This window comes from Papaver somniferum, chromosome 10, assembly GCF_003573695.1.
Source record: "Papaver somniferum cultivar HN1 chromosome 10, ASM357369v1, whole genome shotgun sequence".
Classification (NCBI taxonomy): domain Eukaryota; kingdom Viridiplantae; phylum Streptophyta; class Magnoliopsida; order Ranunculales; family Papaveraceae; genus Papaver; species Papaver somniferum.
Genome location: NC_039367.1, coordinates 115178640 through 115198389, shown reverse-complemented (window position 1 = coordinate 115198389; position 19750 = coordinate 115178640). Strand labels below are relative to the sequence as shown.

General features: G+C 35.0%; 2 protein-coding genes across 2 annotated transcripts; one reads left to right on the top strand and one right to left on the bottom strand.

Annotated features, from left to right (window-relative positions):
- Nucleotides 1-506: 506 nt before the first annotated feature.
- Nucleotides 507-1630, top strand: LOC113318291 (glycine-rich RNA-binding protein 2-like). Its single transcript, XM_026566438.1, has 2 exons — nt 507-727; nt 1050-1630. Exons 1-2 carry the CDS (start codon nt 614-616, stop codon nt 1413-1415), a joined length of 480 nt encoding a protein of 159 aa, XP_026422223.1. The 5' UTR covers nt 507-613; the 3' UTR covers nt 1416-1630.
- A 7117-nt stretch (nt 1631-8747) lies between these two features.
- Nucleotides 8748-11254, bottom strand: LOC113318658 (gibberellin receptor GID1C-like). Its single transcript, XM_026566862.1, has 2 exons — nt 10907-11254; nt 8748-10336 (listed from the first exon to the last, which is right to left on the bottom strand). The coding sequence occupies exons 1-2, from the start codon at nt 10937-10939 to the stop codon at nt 9338-9340; spliced, it is 1032 nt and encodes a 343-aa protein (XP_026422647.1). The 5' UTR covers nt 10940-11254; the 3' UTR covers nt 8748-9337.
- Between the last annotated feature and the right edge of the window lie 8496 nt (nt 11255-19750).

Genomic DNA, 19750 nt, shown 5'->3' with positions numbered 1-19750 from the left:
CCATAGTTAAGAAAACAATTTTGATAAAGAAAATATGCACATTAATTTTTTAAGATGTGTTTGGCTCTAGTATTTCCATTACTACACGGTACATACAATAAAATATCAGTAACCGGTTCGACATCTATCCGGTGCATAACCCATAATAACATATTAAGATTCTACATTAAACAGAGGTTCAAAAGTAAGCAGCCAAGCTTGGATTGGTGGACGCTGGACGACCTCATAGGCTCATGTTTTAGAGGTGTAATTTTATATATACAGGATTAAAAAAAAAAGCTGAGCCGAGAGACCAAATTATGCCTTAATTTTCCAAACCGGGCTGAGCCGTGCTGATATTAGATACACGCGTAAACGAACCTTCTACAGGATGTATAGGAATACAGTTGTCTGGAAAACCAAACAATTATTATTATTCTTGTAGATTCTCTGCGTACAAGAAACTAACCATAGTTAGAACTCTTAGATTAGGGATTTCACACTATAAAAAGTAGAGTTAGGTGGTACATTGTTCTTGTGCTATCTCAGAGGCGGGTTTGGTTCTTAATCCCCCTCTTTTTTCTAAGAAAAAAAATAGTTTTTCTAGGGTTTCGTATTTTCAGTGTCGAATCAAATGGCTTCTGGAGATGTTGAATACAGATGTTTCGTTGGTGGTTTAGCTTGGGCTACTGATGACCAAGGTCTCGAGAAAGCTTTCAGTACTTTTGGAGAAATCCTCGAATCAAAGGTAGCGCTGTCGATTTCGATGGATCGGATCAAATCGAATCAGATTGATTTGTGACAGCTTCTTCTTTCTTGTGATACTACTATGTGTTTCTTCTTCTTTACGATAGATTTCTGTTAACTGTGTTTCTCTGTTACTTTAATTGAATCACCGGAAACGGTATGTTTAATTTCGTCTTCTCTTTCCAGAGACGTTAATCGAAAACACATTATTTTTTTATTTTTATTTTTATTTTTTTTTTGTTTCTGTTTTTTTTTTTCTTTTTTAAATTTGATCTGTATTATGAATTTCATTAACTCTATTTCTTTTTATTTGGCTTTGATAGATCATTAATGATCGTGAGACTGGAAGATCAAGAGGGTTTGGATTCGTCACCTTCGCCAACGAGCAAGTTATGAAGGATGCTATCGAAGGGATGAATGGACAGGAACTTGATGGAAGGACCATCACTGTCAACGAAGCTCAATCCAGAAGCGGAGGAGGCGGCGGCGGTGGATACGGCGGCGTTCGCGGAGGCGATTATGGAGGTCGTCGTGAAGGCGGCGGCGGTGGGTACGGTGGTGGTGGTTATGGTGATCGCCGTGAAGGAGGTGGCGGTGGGTATGGTGGTCGCCGTGAACGTGGTGGTGGATATGGTGGCGGTGGTTACTCCAGAGGTGGTGGTGATTCTGATGGAAACTGGAGAAACTAGAGTTTGATGATAATGGTGGGGTCTTAAGTCATATGTTCTTGTTCCTATAGTTTGGTGCTGGCATCTATTTCTCACTAATTAGATCTTTTGTTTTTGATATCTGGTTCTGTTTAGGTCTTTAGGGTTTTGTTTTTTAAAGTTGATGGAACCCCTCCATACTAGTATGATGAATTCAATGAATGACAATCGAAAACTATTTATCGTTCTTGTTCTTAGTTTGTTTGTCATATTATTTTTTTGTCCCGGTGAATGTGTTTCATGGACCATTCGACTTCAAGTCTTATATATTTAAAGTCCAAAGAATAACTCATAACTTGCCACATGAAGGAATCATGTATACTTAATTTTTTTGAGGCATACTATATAATGTCAAAATAGGATCACTAAATAAAAAACAACATTACCCCTTATCCATCTTTTTTGATAGTGGCATAACTACTCTTACATAATTAATTTTAATGATTATGATTAGATTTGATTAGCTAGGAATTTTAAGGATTAATTAAAAATAAAATTATTAGTGATGAATTAGTAGATAAATCATATTTATGTGAGAGAGTTGGGATTTTTGAGAGGAAGAAGAAGAAGTGAAAAAAAGCTTGGGTTTTGAATTTTGAGATTTTAGTGATTAGAAGTGACCAAAATGGGTAATTCAAATCAGAGGTAGACTTCTATACGAGGTTTAATTTCTTTTTATAAGTTGAATCTTTCAAAAAAAATGAATTTTTAAAACCCAGATCTACTGGCCAGATGAACAGTTAACTTTTCAGCCGAACTTCCTTTTTTTGAAAATATACCTAGGCTCGGCTGACAAGTTATCAGCCGAACCTAGGTATATTTTAAAAAAATTGAGGTTCGGCTGAAAAGTTGTCAGCCGAACTTCACTCTGAAACTGACAAATTTAGGTTCGGCTGATTCGAACAAAATTTAGCAAAGTCGCGTGAGCCGAACATAGTGTTTCTCTAAATCATACACTAGGTTCGGCTCAAAATTGATACTCCAAGATCAGCTGAACTGATCTTCTGAAAACCCTAATTTCATCTTTGAAATCATATTCTATCGATCAAACAAAATAAAATCAATCAAAAACAAGATGGGTTTGTTACACATACATTCTAAAATACATCTAAGAGCAATTGAGGTTTGGATTTCGCACTTCAATATCGCTCACTTTGATTCGTGGTTGCTTTACTTGATCAATTTCTTGATTGAATTGGAGTCCAAGATGTTTAAGTTTAAAGTTTATTTTGATTTTAGATTTTAGATTTTTGAGGATAAGGGCGTTCTAGTAATTTAAATTGTTTAAGGATATATAGGTAATTGAACTACCTTTAGACTCCCCTTATAAACCCACCCTAGATGGTGTAATGAATGAGCATGCCTCAAAAAAATTGAGTATGCCTCAAAACAGGTTTCACCTAAAGGTGTAAATTGGGTTGTGACAGCACCGGCACAGCCCAGCACGCTAAAATCTGAGTCCAACCCAGCACAACACGTGATTCAGCCCAGCACGGCCCATCACAAGGCATAATACATCACATTTTGTGTATATTTCACAAAAGAGCCATTATTCTAGCTAGTTTTTGACATTTTATGTTGACTTATTTTTATAACAACACATATAATACCTAAATATTTGAAAAATATATTCTAATATCGTTGTTATAATGTTGTTACCTATATTTGATTAGAGCATTAATTTACATGACAATGATCCAATTTTATATTTGATAGGCTATTTCTTTTTATTGAATAAACTTGTTAATTTTACTTGAAATAATTTCAAATGATATGTATTTAAATTCTCGTGATAGTGTCCGACATAATGTATACATTAAAGTGATTTCAAATTGTTTATAACACGTGTGCCAACACGGCACAACACGTTTATTCGTGTGTTGTGCCCGTGGGCTGTGCTGTGCTTAGCTTTTGACTAGTAAAGCACAACACGACACAACACGTTTAAATCGTTGGCACAGCACAACACGACACATGGCACGTGAAGCACGCGACTTCGTGTGCCGGGCTATGCTGGGCCGACACGTTTTACACCTCTATTACCACCACTTAACCAAACAATATAGACCATCTTAGATTCTGCTTGATATTAAGAAGATCTCCATTCAAAAAGAGTAAGCTCTCCATTCAAAAAGAGTATTATATGGAACAAGCTGCATCCTTAGACTTGAAATTGAAGAAACGAAGATCTTACATTGCTATATATGGGTTGATACTAAACATGAAATTGAAGATATTTTATTATTATCTCAGTTGCACTGTTTTACTATCTCGTTGAACAACAACCTTATTCAAAGTTCGAGAAATTAAGGATGTGGTCTTCCAAATAAAACATTGGACTTCTCGGGCGACGATGGTGCCTCATCCTTAGACACCTGCAGATTATCGTCCCCTTAATGATTTTAGTTAACAAAATGAAACCACTTTTACCAATGAAACCACTTTTACCAAAGTTTCTCCCATCCAAACAACGTATGTTTCTGGTACATCCAAGATAATATTATTATTGCACATGAGATTTTACATAGCCTGAAAACTAACAGCAATTGGCATGAAATTGGGTATGTCAGAATGGTCCGTGTTTCTTTCAATTTTACGCAGACTAGGTTTTCATTCAGTCTGGATTAAACTGATTGAACAATGCATTTTCAATTGTTAACATTTCTTTACTTGTTAATGGGTCTCCTTCAGCTTCATTTTCTCTTTCTCGTGGTATTCATCAAGGAGACCCTTTTATTTTCCAAGCTACAACGGCTCATATGCAACATTTACAACAGTTACTTCAAAGTTTTGGTCAGGATTCTGGACAAGTAATCAATATGCAGAAATTTATGCTTTTCTTCGGTAAGCATACTTCTTCAACTCAAAAAGCTAATATTTCTGGTATTCTAGGTATGAAACATATGGGTAGGTGAAAGTACTTGGGTATACCTCTCTTGTTCCACAGATCTAAACAAAAGAATTGTGAAGGAATTTTGGAAAAGTATGAAAACAAGCTGCAGGGCTGGGAAAGTAAACTTGTTAACCAAGCAACCCAACTTAATTCTGTTTTTAAGTACCATTGGTATGTACCAGATGCAAATTTTTAAGCTTCCAGACTCTACTATACAACAAAATGATAAAATTCAGCAACAATATTGGTGACACAATCTTACCAATCAAAGATCTCAGCATCTGATTATCTAGAACAATTTATGTTTGCCGAAAAGGCCTGGTGGATCAGGACTTAAGCAATTGAATCATTACAATTTAGCTTTTCTTACTAAACTTGCTTGGAAGTTGCTTCATAATTAAGATGTCCTATGTGCAAAAGTTCTTAAAGGAAAATATTTTCCTTAGCATGACTTACGATCTCATCCTCCTCCAGATAATGCAAATTGTAGTCAGATATGGCAAAGTATATCTCATGGTCTTCGGAAATTCATCAGCATGCTAAATAGAAGGTAGGGAATGGTACTCAGATTAATATATGGACTGCTAACTAGATTCTATCAACTACTTCTCATTATACAAGACTGGGATGACCCTATACTAATTCAGTTAGATCAACCTGATAGACTCATTTGGTCGTTTACTTCCACTGGTATTTTCACTACTTCTTCATCTTATAAACTTCTTCGTGAACAACAAGTAAACATCTCTGCCTCTCTGAATTTATCTTCTCAATTTTGGCTTAAATTATGGAACTTAAGATGCCATACAAGCTTCAGATATTCATGTGGAAAGCTCTTCAGAATGCTTTTCCTGTTAAGGAAAAACTTTTTAGATACGTTGATTATGAAAACCAACATTGTGTACCTTGTAATATTGCTCAACTTGAAGATGTTGATTACCTATTTCTTCACTGTCCCTTTTCTCAAGCCATTTGGAGTACTTCTTTTCTACGGAATTATAATTTTATAAGGCAACATCATTCTCTCCTTTCTTGGGCACATACTCGGCAGTTCAAAGATTCTCCTTGAAAACGCGGAGGTACCAAAATATACCACCATTTTTTTCTTAGGCAATCTGTATGGACAAACTTAATACAACTCCGAGAGTAAAACTCAATCAAGGAATAATATCTAGAGTTATAATCTCTCTCTCCTGCGATTATACGCTTACAGAATTGAATCCGTGAACCTAACCACAAAGAGATAACTTGTACGGTACCAAAGACCAATATCCAAGTATCAATCAAGTCGCATCTTACAAACTAGGTCGGATGTCCCTATTATGATTGATCAACGCACAACCTGTGATATTTCAATTATAAAGATAAGCAATATAATGCGTAAAAAGAAATAATACAGATACCAGAAGTTTTGTTAACGAGGAAACCGCAAATGCAGAAAAACCCCGGTAACTAGTCCAGATTGAACACCAAACTGTATTAAGCCGCTACAGACACTAGCCTACTACCAATTAACTTTGGACTAGAATGTAGTTGAGTCCTAAAAGGTATCTCACCAATTAAGGTACAATCGCGCTCCTTACGCCTCTTGAATCCCAGCAGGACTCCATGCAATCGATTCCCTTAGATGAAGACTTTAAACCAAATCTTCCTCCCGCAGATTAAGCCTATATAATTGATTTCCTTTTACAATCAAACAATATGATCAAAGGTGTGGAAATCGATAGCAATAGACAAAGTCTAGCTAACCTCAAAATATGGACTTATGCAACCCTAGATTATTATTCACATCACAAGTATAAAACTTGTGGAATCAACAAAGTTTGATACAAAGAGAACTTTGATGATTTCTATATATCTTTATCGATGGAGCAAGCTCAAAAAATGATCAAGATACAGGAGACACGAGTTATCATGGAAAAATAACTTGACCTGGATTCACGAATCCCTATGAAGACTTTGTAGTCGTTAAACCCTTAAAGGGTTTCTGGAGAGGACGAATCTAGATACAACTAGGACACACCAAAAAGTAGTGTCGATATTCAAAGATCCCAGTTGCCTGGAGTTCCCCTTTTATAGATATTCAAAGCATAGGTTGTTTTAGGTTTAAGCTAAGATAACTTTGGAACCAAGTAAACAATATCCACAGTTAGATGAATCTTTGAATCTGATTTACATAAGCAAGATATACACTCTGGTTAGGTGATACCATAACCGAACCGTATACAAAGACTATGTTCAACATGGTTAGCCGAAACTAGTCGGTTTGAACTTAAAAGATTAATCTTCATTTTCATGAACACATAAGACATTAACTTCGAGTCACAAACATTGATCAATTAATCTAGTGTTTTTAGAGAATTAATCAAATCCTAATTATCTCGTAGAAATAATTTAAACACACTTGAAAATATAATCGACATGATTAGTAGATGTACAAGGTTTAGTAGTTCGTGAGTCAGTTCAGTCACAATACGCATACTGGTTTGGAAACTTTAAACCAAAACCAAAGTTCCGGAGTTCACAGAACTTTCAAGGTTTGCGTACCGGTTTGGAAACCTTAAGACTGTCGCCGGTTCCGGAGTTCACAGAACTAAATTGGTTTGCGTACCGGTTTGGAAACACTACCGAGTTCAGAACATACAACTGTTTTAGTTTGTGTACCGGTTTGGATACTCACCCCCGGTTTAGTAACCACATTCAAGAATGAATTGCATATGAGTATGCATACCGATCCGGTTCACGAGTCACACAGATTTTCATTATTATATACATAAGAATATGTTTACCACTAATTTGTAAGTCGATATATATATATATAAATACTCTGCTACTTGTACTAATACATGTAATACAGGTTCAGACTTATAACAGTTTTCCCGGTAAAACTGGTACCACTGTCTTGTATCCGAATCAATAGTAGTTCTATATTTCTCTAAATCAATTCGAAACATTCCTGAATAACATCAATGACACATATCACCGTTCCAGGCTATTTCCGAATGATAAACTTGAATCACGGTTTTGATTCTGAACAATAAATTTTCCTTAACCGAAATTTATCAAGTATGAACTATTCATTAATCTTTGTCATTATATTTCAAAAAATTCGCTAACTAGTCTCATTAGTTATGCGACATCGTCTCAGATGATAGAAAAGTGAATATAACTTGAGATATAGGTGGTTCACTCTTCATTTACCTTTTGTTGATGAAGTTCTCCAAAATCTTTGGTTGATCTTCGCCTTCAAACGGTAGAATGCAATGATGACTGTTGTGGTCCACTGTTTCTCAACTACGTTTCTATCCTAGTTCGAGTCTTAACTAATTGTAGACTAGAAATCAAGATATAGTTTGACAACTAAATTTGACAACAAGCTTGAGATAGCAACACTTATGAGTTCGATCGAGCAATGCTCTAACACTCCTATTAATATTTTCAGCAATCCTGATCCTATTCATGTCATAGTTTACACCATTCATCATATATGGAAACTTATATGCAGAGCTATCTTTGATAACATATTACCCAATCCTAATATTGTCATATATAATGTTAGTTCTTCTATTGCTTATCATCATCTTGGTACTTCAACTTTTAATGTTATGAATGCAATTAGAACTAGATCCATTTTTAATCTGACTTTTGAAACCTCCTCCTCCAAGTTATTAAAAAATCAACATTGATGCTTCTTTTGATAGTAAATCTCTGTTGGCTGGGATTGGAATTATAATAACAAACAATCCAGGACTCTATGTAGTGGGAAAATGATGCTTAAAAAGAACACATGATATACATCAGGCTGAAGCTTGGGCTCTGCTAGAAGCTATGAATCTAGCCAAGGTACATGGTTGGTCTGCGGTCATCATTGAAACTGATAATCTGAATATTAACTCATCTCCAGCAACACTGTCCTTTACCGAAAATGCTAAAAATCTACCGGATTTTTGCCCCAAAAAATCTACACCACTATGTGTCAAATTTATATTGGCTCACTTTTAAGGCGGACCCCATGTTTTTCCTGGATAAAATCTAAAGGTGGACATGGCTGACACATAGGGGTGTAAAAAGATGGGTGAAAAATGCGGTAGATGTGTAGCAGCTTCGGTCCTTTACCTCCTTGGCAGAGTGTTCCTTCACTTAGAAAATGTGTCCTTTACCTCCTTGGCAGAGTGTTCCTTCACTTTGAAAATGTGTAAATTCATGTAACATTAGTACTGGTTTTGTGTTTTTGTCTTGTCTAAGAAGCTGTGATAAAGCAGCTGATGCTTTAGCTGAAGCTGCTAGCAAGTTAACTTATGGGGGGAATGGTGGTCCAATCCAACTAGCTTGTTAATTCCTCATCTTTCTCATGATGTAAATTTGCTGAATGTGTAACACTACATGGTTTCCTTTGTTTAAAGAAAAAAAAAACAAGAAAGTAACACCAAGTGAGGTCCAAGTCTATATACAAAAATAAACAAAAAACAGGATTTATGTACAAAAATTTGAAGCAGAAGGTATGGAATGCATTCCCCATCCATGTTATAAAGTTAATCAATGGTTACAGCATTAGAAGCCAGGCAACCATCGCCTGCATGCAATACCATTCTCCGTGCTGTCAGCAGTTGGAGAGAGATGATCTGTGTTTCACACCTTTCTGCTGAACCCCTTTCAAACAATTCCTACCGTCAGCCTTTATAGCTCCTTCAAAGATAGCCGAACCAGCCCTATAGCTCCTTCAAAGAGAGCCGAGTCAGCCGACGAACCAGAAGTCGGTTGAGGAGCTTTCATTAAGCTGCTAGTGCAATCCAGTAGAGAATACTTCCCTGCAGCCAGAGAAACATACACACCCATTCCACACCAACATACCAAAACATCTAATTCCTAAAGACTGCAGATGTTTCATCATACCGGATAGCACGTCTTAATAAGATACATAAAAATTCTACACACTGCACATCAAACCCCAAACAGGAATACGTATAACCTCTTTAGTGAATTGATTTCTATCTGAAAGTGAAGTGTACTATTAACTATCAGAACATACAAAGGTATTGATCTCCTCCATGACGTTATGGAAATGATTGTTGTTCGGTAACAAGTAGAATCCAATTGTGGCTTGTTCTAGAAAAACGAGTTTCACATCTTGCCCAGCCTTTTTAAGTCCTTCAGCATAAGCCAATTGCCAGTCTTGTACAAGATCCAAACCAGACACAACAACCAAACTCTTGGGGAACTTGATCCCGTCAAAGCTGACACCTTGGGGACCAAATGGATTGCAAGCAGGATGATCTCTATCAACTCCTTCAGGAAGAAATGCTCTCCAATACCAATCTCGATCTCGAATACTAACAAAGTACTTCCCATCTAACCTCTTCTCTGACTCGGTCCTTTCCATCCCACCAAACATCGGATTGAGGAGTACATTCCCCATTACCTCAGTTCCTGATTCTACAGCCCTCAATGCGACATGGTGAACAATATTACCCCCAGAACTATCCCCAACCAAGTAAGCCCGAACCTTGGAATCCTTGCCACTCCTGAGCCATTGCTTTGAGTGAACCCATGTCAGAGCTGCCCAACCATCATCGTATGCACAGGGATGCCTGTTTTCAGGTGCACGGCGGTAGTTTACAGATATCACCACTGCTTTACAAACTCCCACAAGACGCCGACAAAGCGTGTCATAGATAGCAGTACTAGCGGAGGAATGAGCAAAGCTTCCCCCATGGAAGAAAATAATCACAGGAACTGCCATGTCAGAGCTGAGAGGCTGTTCTAGGTTCAGATAACCTGGCTGAGCATCACCAGCTTGAGTTGGCCTGTAAACCCTTACCAAAAGACCAGTACTTCGATCAATAACAACGTCAAAAGAGAACACACCATCCACAGGAATTATGTTTGCAGGAACTTTTCTGTCAAGGTACTCTGCTAGGTGACGGTTGAACGTTCCATCTGGTCGGCGTAGTAGAGTGTAAGCCAGTTTGAAATTCGTAATTAGCACCCATGTATTCTGCGGAACTACCCTCTACAATCAAGAGACACAGAAAAAATGGGTAAGGAAGAGTTTATAACACACCAATCACAAAAAAAAAATTGAAGCAACACAACAATAACAATGAACAACATCACCAAGCCATATGAACATATAAAATGAAGCCTAAATGACTCAATACTCAATCCAAAGACAATTAAACATTGTGTGTATTAACCAAAAAACTTCAACATCAAAGAAACCCTAAAAGTACATATCACATATAGATAAACTAGAAACCTACTTTAAACGTAATTGAAATCAATCCAAAACAAGACAAAGTACTGAGTAGCTTAAAATAAATCCATTTTCGACCAAAATGGATCCTTATATCATCACTATTACTCATAATCAATCCTAAAACTAACAAATTAGTCAAAACATGGAAAAAAATCTCAAATTCACTAGACCCCGGATAACAAAATTCAAAACCCAGAAACAAAATCCAATCTTTAAGAAAAATACAATACATCAATTTATCATTATAATCATCAAAGCCCTTTCCCGAAACAGTTCCATTACCAGATAAAAGAAAAATGAAAACGATTAAAGACCAATACGCACCCTGGATTCACTCAGTGTAGTTTGATTATCCATGATTATCAGTTATTTGATGATTGTTGGAGTAAAACCCTTAGAAATTAGTTGAGCAAGGAAATCTTCTCAAAAGCTTCTTCTACTTCTAGTAAAAATGAGAGAACATTCATAGTTGGAGAGAAAGAAAACAAAAGCTAATAATTTATACTACCTAATTCCTCTTTCCTTCACCCCGTTTTGAAATCTGCAATAGCAAGACAGAGACACGTAATGGAAGATACAAACGATTGAGGTGTTTATAGAGAGACTAAACGACAATGGAGAGTGAGTGAGAGACTAGAAATTGAACTGTTTTGGAGAGTAGCACCACCGTTTACATCTAAGGTACTTCGGTGTAATTTTTCTAATTTAAATGAGAGAATGCCCTTAGGGATTTTTTTGGAGTATGCCCTGACCCTGACCACTAATTAGTCCTTTTGCAACTCCGTACGTACCTTTAGAGCGTAGGACTGTAAGAGGGACTAGGGAGTACAATAATGGAGAGCATAAGAGGGGTAGGGGTATCCAGCGAGCGCTTGATGGAGGGCTTACCTTCATTCAACGGATCTCATACCACGGGGATTGTAAGGTTTACAACCAATAAGCCCCGGTAAAATCTCTTATTCCGATGATATTGATGAGTTTTCAGGTCGCTCGTTCTTATTATCACCCAACGATTTTACTAATGTATCACTGTAATATTTACGATCATATACGATAGTAACACTGTGAATTAGCAAAAACACGTATTGAGTTAAGAAGAAAATTAGGTAAAATAATAGTCGTATTCCAACTATAAATCCAATTCAATATGTGTCAGTCAAGCATTGATTGTACACGACGGCTTTCATATGAGATTTACCAATTTCAAAAAAGTTCACAGTTCATAGAATTATAGTTTGTTTGGATATCACTAAAGAAGTTGGTTATCGACTTCTGGAAGTAAAAATAAAGTCAAAAGCTAGTTGGGTATGCAGTTTCAGAATGACTTGTACAAGAGAAAAAAGTTAACTTTTTGTGAAGCAAGACGTTTTTCCTTTTGATTATCGTCATTGATTTTTGTTTCTAATATCTAAACACATTGTTATGATTAAAAAAATTTGAACTGCTGGTTGTCTCATGATACAAAATCTGCATTATGAGTCTCTAACTCAAAATTTATTAAGCGACTAAAATCTACTTCATAGCCAATGGTTTACATTGCAGTCCTAAAAATATCCTGTGAACCAAAACCTATCTGTTTGACCCTAAAATCTGTATTGTAATTCATTACCGAAGCATTGGTTTGTTCCCAAAATATGCTCCGCTACATTAATGAATTAATAATTTGAGAACATTATATATGATGTTAATGACTAGGCAAAGAAAACAACTGTTATTGCTTTGTTGATATGGAAACATAGTTGTATTGTAATCTTTAAGTATCATCTTTTAAATATTCTAAGAGAAATTCAGTTTTCATATCTCCTACGCAAAAGAAGAAAAACAAGAATATATGTAAGCTTGATAACCGGTCATTTATTTCATAACATGTTTAATAAATATATGGAAGTAATGTTGATTGATGCTTTGTTTAATAAAAATATGGAAGTAATGCTAATTGATGTTTCCTTTAATCATGTCGTATAGATTTATGGAGCGAAAGCAATTGTTTTAGGAGAAATTTGGAGATGTGCATGAGCCAAAGCCTCCCCTGGCATAACAACATGACTAGGAAAAGAATGATGCATTCTTTTAACGGGAGTTATCCAATGAGATTTGAATATGAAGGAAACCACGTGCTAACATTTCTTAGAGGAGTTATCTAATGAGATTTGAATATGAAGAAAACCACGTGCTAACATTTTTTTTGTGCGAGATTGCAGGAATATAATGTATTTTCTTATATTCGTATCTTCTTTAGATTCGAGAAAAGAAAATTATGAAGGAAATTCATTCCGTTGCTAATCTTTTAGAATTTTTTTTTTCTTAAGAGACATTACATTGATGCCAATGTAGTCAATTTCAGATATTTGTCCTATTTCGACCGAGACCGAGACACGGTGACAACTTTATCTCGGGAGGTTTCGGTGAAGTCCCGAAATCTTTATTTTCAAATTTTATACCGGTAATATGCTAAGAATGTTGCACATTTTATACGTTAAGCTTGTATAGATATAAATAAACAATATCTACTTTAAAAAAAGAAGTAAAATCAAGTTTTTAGGGTTGGATTTAATCTTTTTTACTAAATTCCCATATGTTAAGCTTGTCTCAAAAAATATCGGTTGTCTTATTTGTCGATCAAATCTCGTCTCGCTGAGATTAAGAGATTTATTTCGTCCATGGTTCTCGGTAAAATCTTGTCTCGCCGAGATTAAGAGAATTATTTTGTCCATGGATCGAGATCGAGAATCTCCGCGAAATCTCGGTCGTCTCACCTGAGATTAATTACATTGATTGACATTGTTGATATATTAGCCAAAAGTGTTGTCACTTTATTATCCGCTTTGTTTTCTACTTGTAATCTGTCACACCCTAATAAAGAAATTTCTTGAAATAGTTTGTACTAGACAATATCATGATTTGGGATAAGTAATAGAAAGCCGTGTTTTAATTAAAGAAAAAAATGGAAGCAAATACCGGTTAAGTGTCACTAATATAAACATTTGTACAGTTACTCATGAATTAACCATTTCAAAAGCTTACAGAGTAGCCTGTAACTGATTATATGTGCAGTTATCATCCGCATTTACAGTAAAAAAATTTGGTTAATTCAAATTATAAGTAAGCGAAATTATTTTTCAGATTTCACGATGCATTCCACCTGCTTCCCTTTTATTTTATTTTTCTAGGTATTTGCTAATATGTTTGCAAAATCACAATGAGAGTGAGACCAATAGTTTGACTGAACGGTACCATGCATATTTCTCGAACTTTGCCTGCCATGCACAAAAAATAGCAAAAAAGAAAAAAATCGATGATGTTAACGGAGGAATACCGATTCTCTTGAGAATGTACCAAAAAAATCCATATAATTGTACAAGACAAAACATTCATTACCTTTGAATTTACACCATCAGCAAATTGATACAATTGACGCCCATGTTATAGTGGTATTATTTTTTCACAAAATAAGAAAAAATTTGGAAAAAAAATTAATTTCTTTATATCTTTGGGTATCATAATCATTCTTTTTACCGTTTGACTGTATACCAATGTTACATCTCAAGTTTTCATAAAACCGAGCACATAAGCTAAAAGAAAAATTAATAAATTGTTTGGATACACACCCAAAAATTGTTTTTTGACTTTTGGAAACGAGAAAGTCAGAAGTTAGTTTGGGTACACAATTTCAGAATGAATTCTAAAAGAAAAAATCAACTTTTTGTGAAGCAAAATATTTTTACTTCTGTTTTTGTCTTCTACTTCTGGTATCCAAATGCGCCATAAGCAATCTGCCGGTAGGTTGTGAATTTTATAACCTTATTTCTGACCTATGTTTCTATCACCTTATAAGGCAGGAGTTGCACCCTATTAGACAAAAATTGCACCACTTGGTCTAATTTCTGCCCTTTTATCAACGTCCACAAGTTAAATCTGGGTGAGAGGGGTTCCATTTAGACATGTCAATGGTACTTATCAAAATGGATATGGGTTTTACCGTATCCGTTACCGATAAGGAATTACCGGATATCCGAAGGATATTCAAAAATATTTTTGTATCCGTTCCGATAACAATTTCTGATATTCGATAATATCTGGTAGTATCCTATAGTATTTCATTATAATAAAAAGAATTTAAATTATTTTTTAGTCTTTCTCTATATTTCATAAATTACAAAAAAATCTAAGAAACCCTATTGAAATTGAACCAGATGTCTTGATCAAATGCATAAATTTCGCTTTACAAATTATTACATTAAATTAGATTTAAACAAAACTCAAATCTTCTCTACCAGAATTGAAAAATTCTTCGCTTTTCTCACAACCAACAAAACTAGTTGTGTTTTTGTTCTTCCATAATATTTTTATTTCTACGTCTTCATATACTATCAAGTTAAATATATTATTCAAAAAATAAATAAATTGCATATGCATTCTTTAACAGATATCGGATATCTTAAGTACAAAACACAGTTTGGCTAAATTAGCCTGTGTTAGTGGTGGTCCTCAAAAAGATAAATCTACGGCAGTAGTTCTTCTGACCACACCCTCATCTCGCACGTGTAAGTGGTGGCCAAGATTTCATCTCCCAATTGATAAATCTATGGCTGTAATTTCTCCCATAAAACTAACATTTAATGCCCCATTAATGGAAATCTAACATAATAAATATAGTAAATTATTAATATAATAAATACCTAACTAATTAGTGTTCCACACTAATTGATGATAATCAAATGATTTATTAATTGCTCAGAATAATGTTTGTTCACTAATTGCTCATAATAAATAATCTATTAATTTTTTTCGTTATAAAATTTATCTTAATTAAATTAATAAATTTATATTTCTACTAAATAATTTTGACAAAAACATAAACAATATCAATAGATATTAGTTGCGATAGTAGGTTGTGGAAGCACTGGCGGAGGTCGAATGAATCACTAATCTAATAATATATATTAGTTACGGCACGGGTTAAGCCTTATAGACACATTAATAACCACTAATCTAAGGAACAAGTACAAGAGACCTGGATCTTCCGGTAATTCATATAATGGAACAATTTATGTTTTGTTTATGCAATCCCATTAAGCAAAATCAATACTAATACTTTGTTACTTCACTTTCTTATTATTATCATCAAGAATGTAAAACACAGTTTGGATAACTTTGTGGCAGTTCAGATTTGTCCTCACAAGAGATAAATCTAGGGATGTAATCGTTTGTCATAAGTGATGGTTGTGATTGAGATTAGAAATCCATCTAATGGACAATACTTATCATGTCATTAAGGTTCCATAATTCTTCACAATAAATAGTCTATTAATTAGCCATGATAATATTATGTTATATGTCAAATTAAAAATGATAATATATAAATTATTCCACTAATGATGATAATAAATATATTTTTATTAGCTAATACTTAGAATAGTTTGGTATTGCTGCGAGCTTTACAAAAGTGCTTTTCCAATATACGTTATTGTGTGGAGCTATGTAAAAAAAACAATTGAATAGTTGCCGATGTACGTTATTGTGTCGAGCTTTGTAAAAAAAGCAATTGGATGGTTGCAATTATAAACTAAAGCTAAAACTATTTTAAAAAACAAACATATCTCTGAAAATATCAGGTTCAACTATAGTTAGTGAGAAAATGACAAAAGCAGACATATTTCTGAAAATTGTTTATTCTATTTTATTGTGCATAAAATAAGTAAATTTTCTATTATTAGAGTACATACATGTAATATTAAATTTACTACTTAGTATTATTACTAAAAAGTATTATTTTTCTTAACCACTTTTTAAAAATCAATAATTTCTTAATATTTATTGTTGAAAATAAAAGTATATTTCAGTGACAAGATATACAATAAAATGTAGTTTGAAAATAAAAAGTAATTATCTTTAAAGAATAAAATATAACGAATAAAAATTGGTGATCATATATAGATTCAAGGATTATTGTTTTCAGTCATAAAAAGATGGGCTAGAATTGGAAAATAAAATATGAAACTAGGGTGAACTATAGCATATCCTTTTGAAGCTTTAAAAGCTCCTTCTCCCCCATTTTTAAAATTGATAGATTTTGGAAGTGTACATTTTATGAAATCTTTACCAAACACTAAGATGAAAAATATTGCTATAAATATGTTTTCAAAGTACTTTTTTTTTTAAATGAAAAAAAGCAGCAGCAAACTTAGTTAAATTGGCTAACAATTATATAAGTGGACCATAGTGACGGTGGCAAGTATTGGTGCCCAATGGGTAATTTCGCATCGCCTCATGTATTTCTTGATAAATGGCTTAACGTTATTTTTATTCAATGATGATGGATATCAGAGTTTATTGTTATTAGGTCAATTACTTAATGATTTGACTTACTAACTAATCATGGTATTATTATTTTTATGCAACGAATAACCTCACATTTGGAAGCATAATGTCGTAGAATGTAATGGCCTGACCCTCTACCGATAATGTCCTCACTAAGCCACTGCAGTCATCTGACAGTATTGAGATGGTCACCGCTGCGGTCATCTAGCAACAACTTCTTGGGAGGTCACCCATCCCAAGATTACTCAATACCGAGCATGCTTAACTATAGAGATTTTTCGCCAACTATGAAGCCAATTATGCTGAAAAGGTCTCAGTGTTAGGAAATGACAAACCATTACCTATATTCCAACTTAATTTAGAGCCTTCCTCGGGTGCGGAATATGTTCAATTCTAGACTCTGGCATTTTTTCTCACTCATGAGACCCTTTACCGACACAATCCGTCAAGCATACTCTTTCGACCTCGACATGTAACCCGTGGTCGACTCTAATACCATTTGTAAGGACCTGATCCTCCGCCAATACTGTCCCCACTTAGTCATTGTGGTTATCCGACAGTGTGGGATTTTCAACTAAAACTGATGTGGTCATCCGTCAGCAGTTTTATGGGAGGTAGCCCATGCCTAGATTACTCTCGCCCGAGACCGCATAAATTCAGTGATTTTTACCAACTCTGGATCCAACTATGTTGAAAAAGCCACAATATTACGAAAGGACAAGCCATTACCTATATTCCATTCGGTGAATTTTCTCTGCCGAATTGAATTACGTACATAATATATATGGGGATTTTGAAAAACTAGAATTACATTGTATGTGAGTAAAATGGTTGCCATCGGAAATGACTTAACATTTGAAAATATAATATCTTAAGTAAATGAATTAGTTTTTAATTATGTCATTGAAATAGTAAGAACATACAATAAGCATGAGCATCTCCACACATAGCACCGAGGCTTTTTAATTAAAAACCCTACACCTCTTATCCCAAGGTGGTCAACTGGAGTTTGGTATTATGTCGCCAGGACCTGAGTAGTGTCTGATGGTCCATGAAGATCCTAACAATTGGTATCCGAGCCCGTGATTGGGGCTGCTGTCCGAACGTAGAAGTGGTTGTGTTGTCACCTGGTTTAGGGCGCAAGCGGAATCAGACTCAAGGTGAAGAAGGCAAGGCCTAAAGTTTAACTGGCGCTCAAGGTGGAGTTAGTGTCTTATCCATTAACTCAGATGGAGCAGGGTTTTAGATCGTCAAGGCAATACTCAAGGTTGAACTAGCGCTCAAGGTGGAGTTAGTGTCTCACACATTAGCTCTCAAGTATCGGGTATCTATGTGGGAAAGGAAATGCTCAAGCTGGAGTTGGTGCTTGCCTTCCCATTAACTCAAGGTCGAGTAGGATTCTAAGGCGCATAGTGACAATACTCATGATTGATGGGTAGCATATACATATGATACTCATATGGTGAAGTCTGATTGGACTGGTGAAGTGGTTTAATATTGCCAAGGTGGAGATTGTTGGAGTATGTGGCGTGAGAAACCACTTAAGTATAGCTAGGGATAGTCCCACATGGAAGAAAGAGGAGTACATGTGGAGCTTAATAAGCTTTGTTATCTCCTTACGTAGCACTGAGGCCTTTTAGATTAAAACCACACACCTCTTATCCCAAGAAGGCCAAGTAGGGATATCATCGGTACTATGTTGTCGGGCCCGCAGTAGGTTCCTATTGTCCATGAAGATCCTAACATCGTTCACTAAAATAAGGAAGATACGGAAAGGTAATACCATTTTAAAAGATTGATAAGATATATTTGTAAACTAAAAAACATATCAAACAATATATTTTTTTTTGGACAAAATATGTAAAAAATTAATTTCGATATAATTACATTGCTGGCTTGAGGATACAACTCGAAAAAGAAGAGACATAGTACGGGAGGATGTCAAGACGGAAAATGCTAGAAAGGATTTGTAAAGTGAAGAATAAAAATATCTATCGGTTTCCCTTTACTTTTGCAACGAAAAGAAAGGTAAAATTGATATTAATGCATATTATACTTAATATTCGTATGTCGGAAAATGCATAACTAAATAAAAATTATGCCCGTGCCGTTAAGGCACGGGTTAAGCCCTAGTTATCTTATAGGATGATGCCTTTTCCATATCCGTTTCACTAAAATAAGAATATCCGATAAGTATTCGTATCCGATATCTGTTATCCGAAATTTCGGATAATATCCTAACGATACGAACCGGACTCGGATGAATACCGAATATTCGATTATCCATTGACAGCCCTAGTCCCCTTTTGTGGATTAGGGGATGATTTGGGGGATGACAAGTATTTTCAAAAAACATGTAACTCTTAATTCGGAAAAGTATCGAGTACAGTATCCATCCACCTACAACTACTACTAATAATGCACTGCACAACACAATACCAAATACTCCCTCCTTCGGAAAAGAGATACAACCTATGAAGCACGAACACGCCAATATTAGTAACGTGTCTGAATCAGACACAAAACACGCGTGGGACACCGACACGACGCACGTGTAGAAATCTATACTTCATTTCACTAATTGGATAATCAAATGGGTTATGAAAATTAGTATAATAATTAATATTTGCACAGGTGGGCTAACCTAATGGCATAAAATTGAGTTTTTTTCATGAATTTACGTGATTAATATATTTGATATTTACTATGATATTACTGTATAAAAATTATTTAATTAATATATGCATAAACATGTCCGTGTCCTGATGATTTTGAATTTTACCGGTTCCTATATCCGTGTCGTGTCGTGTCCGTGTCAGTGCTTCCCATACATACAATCATTTTTTC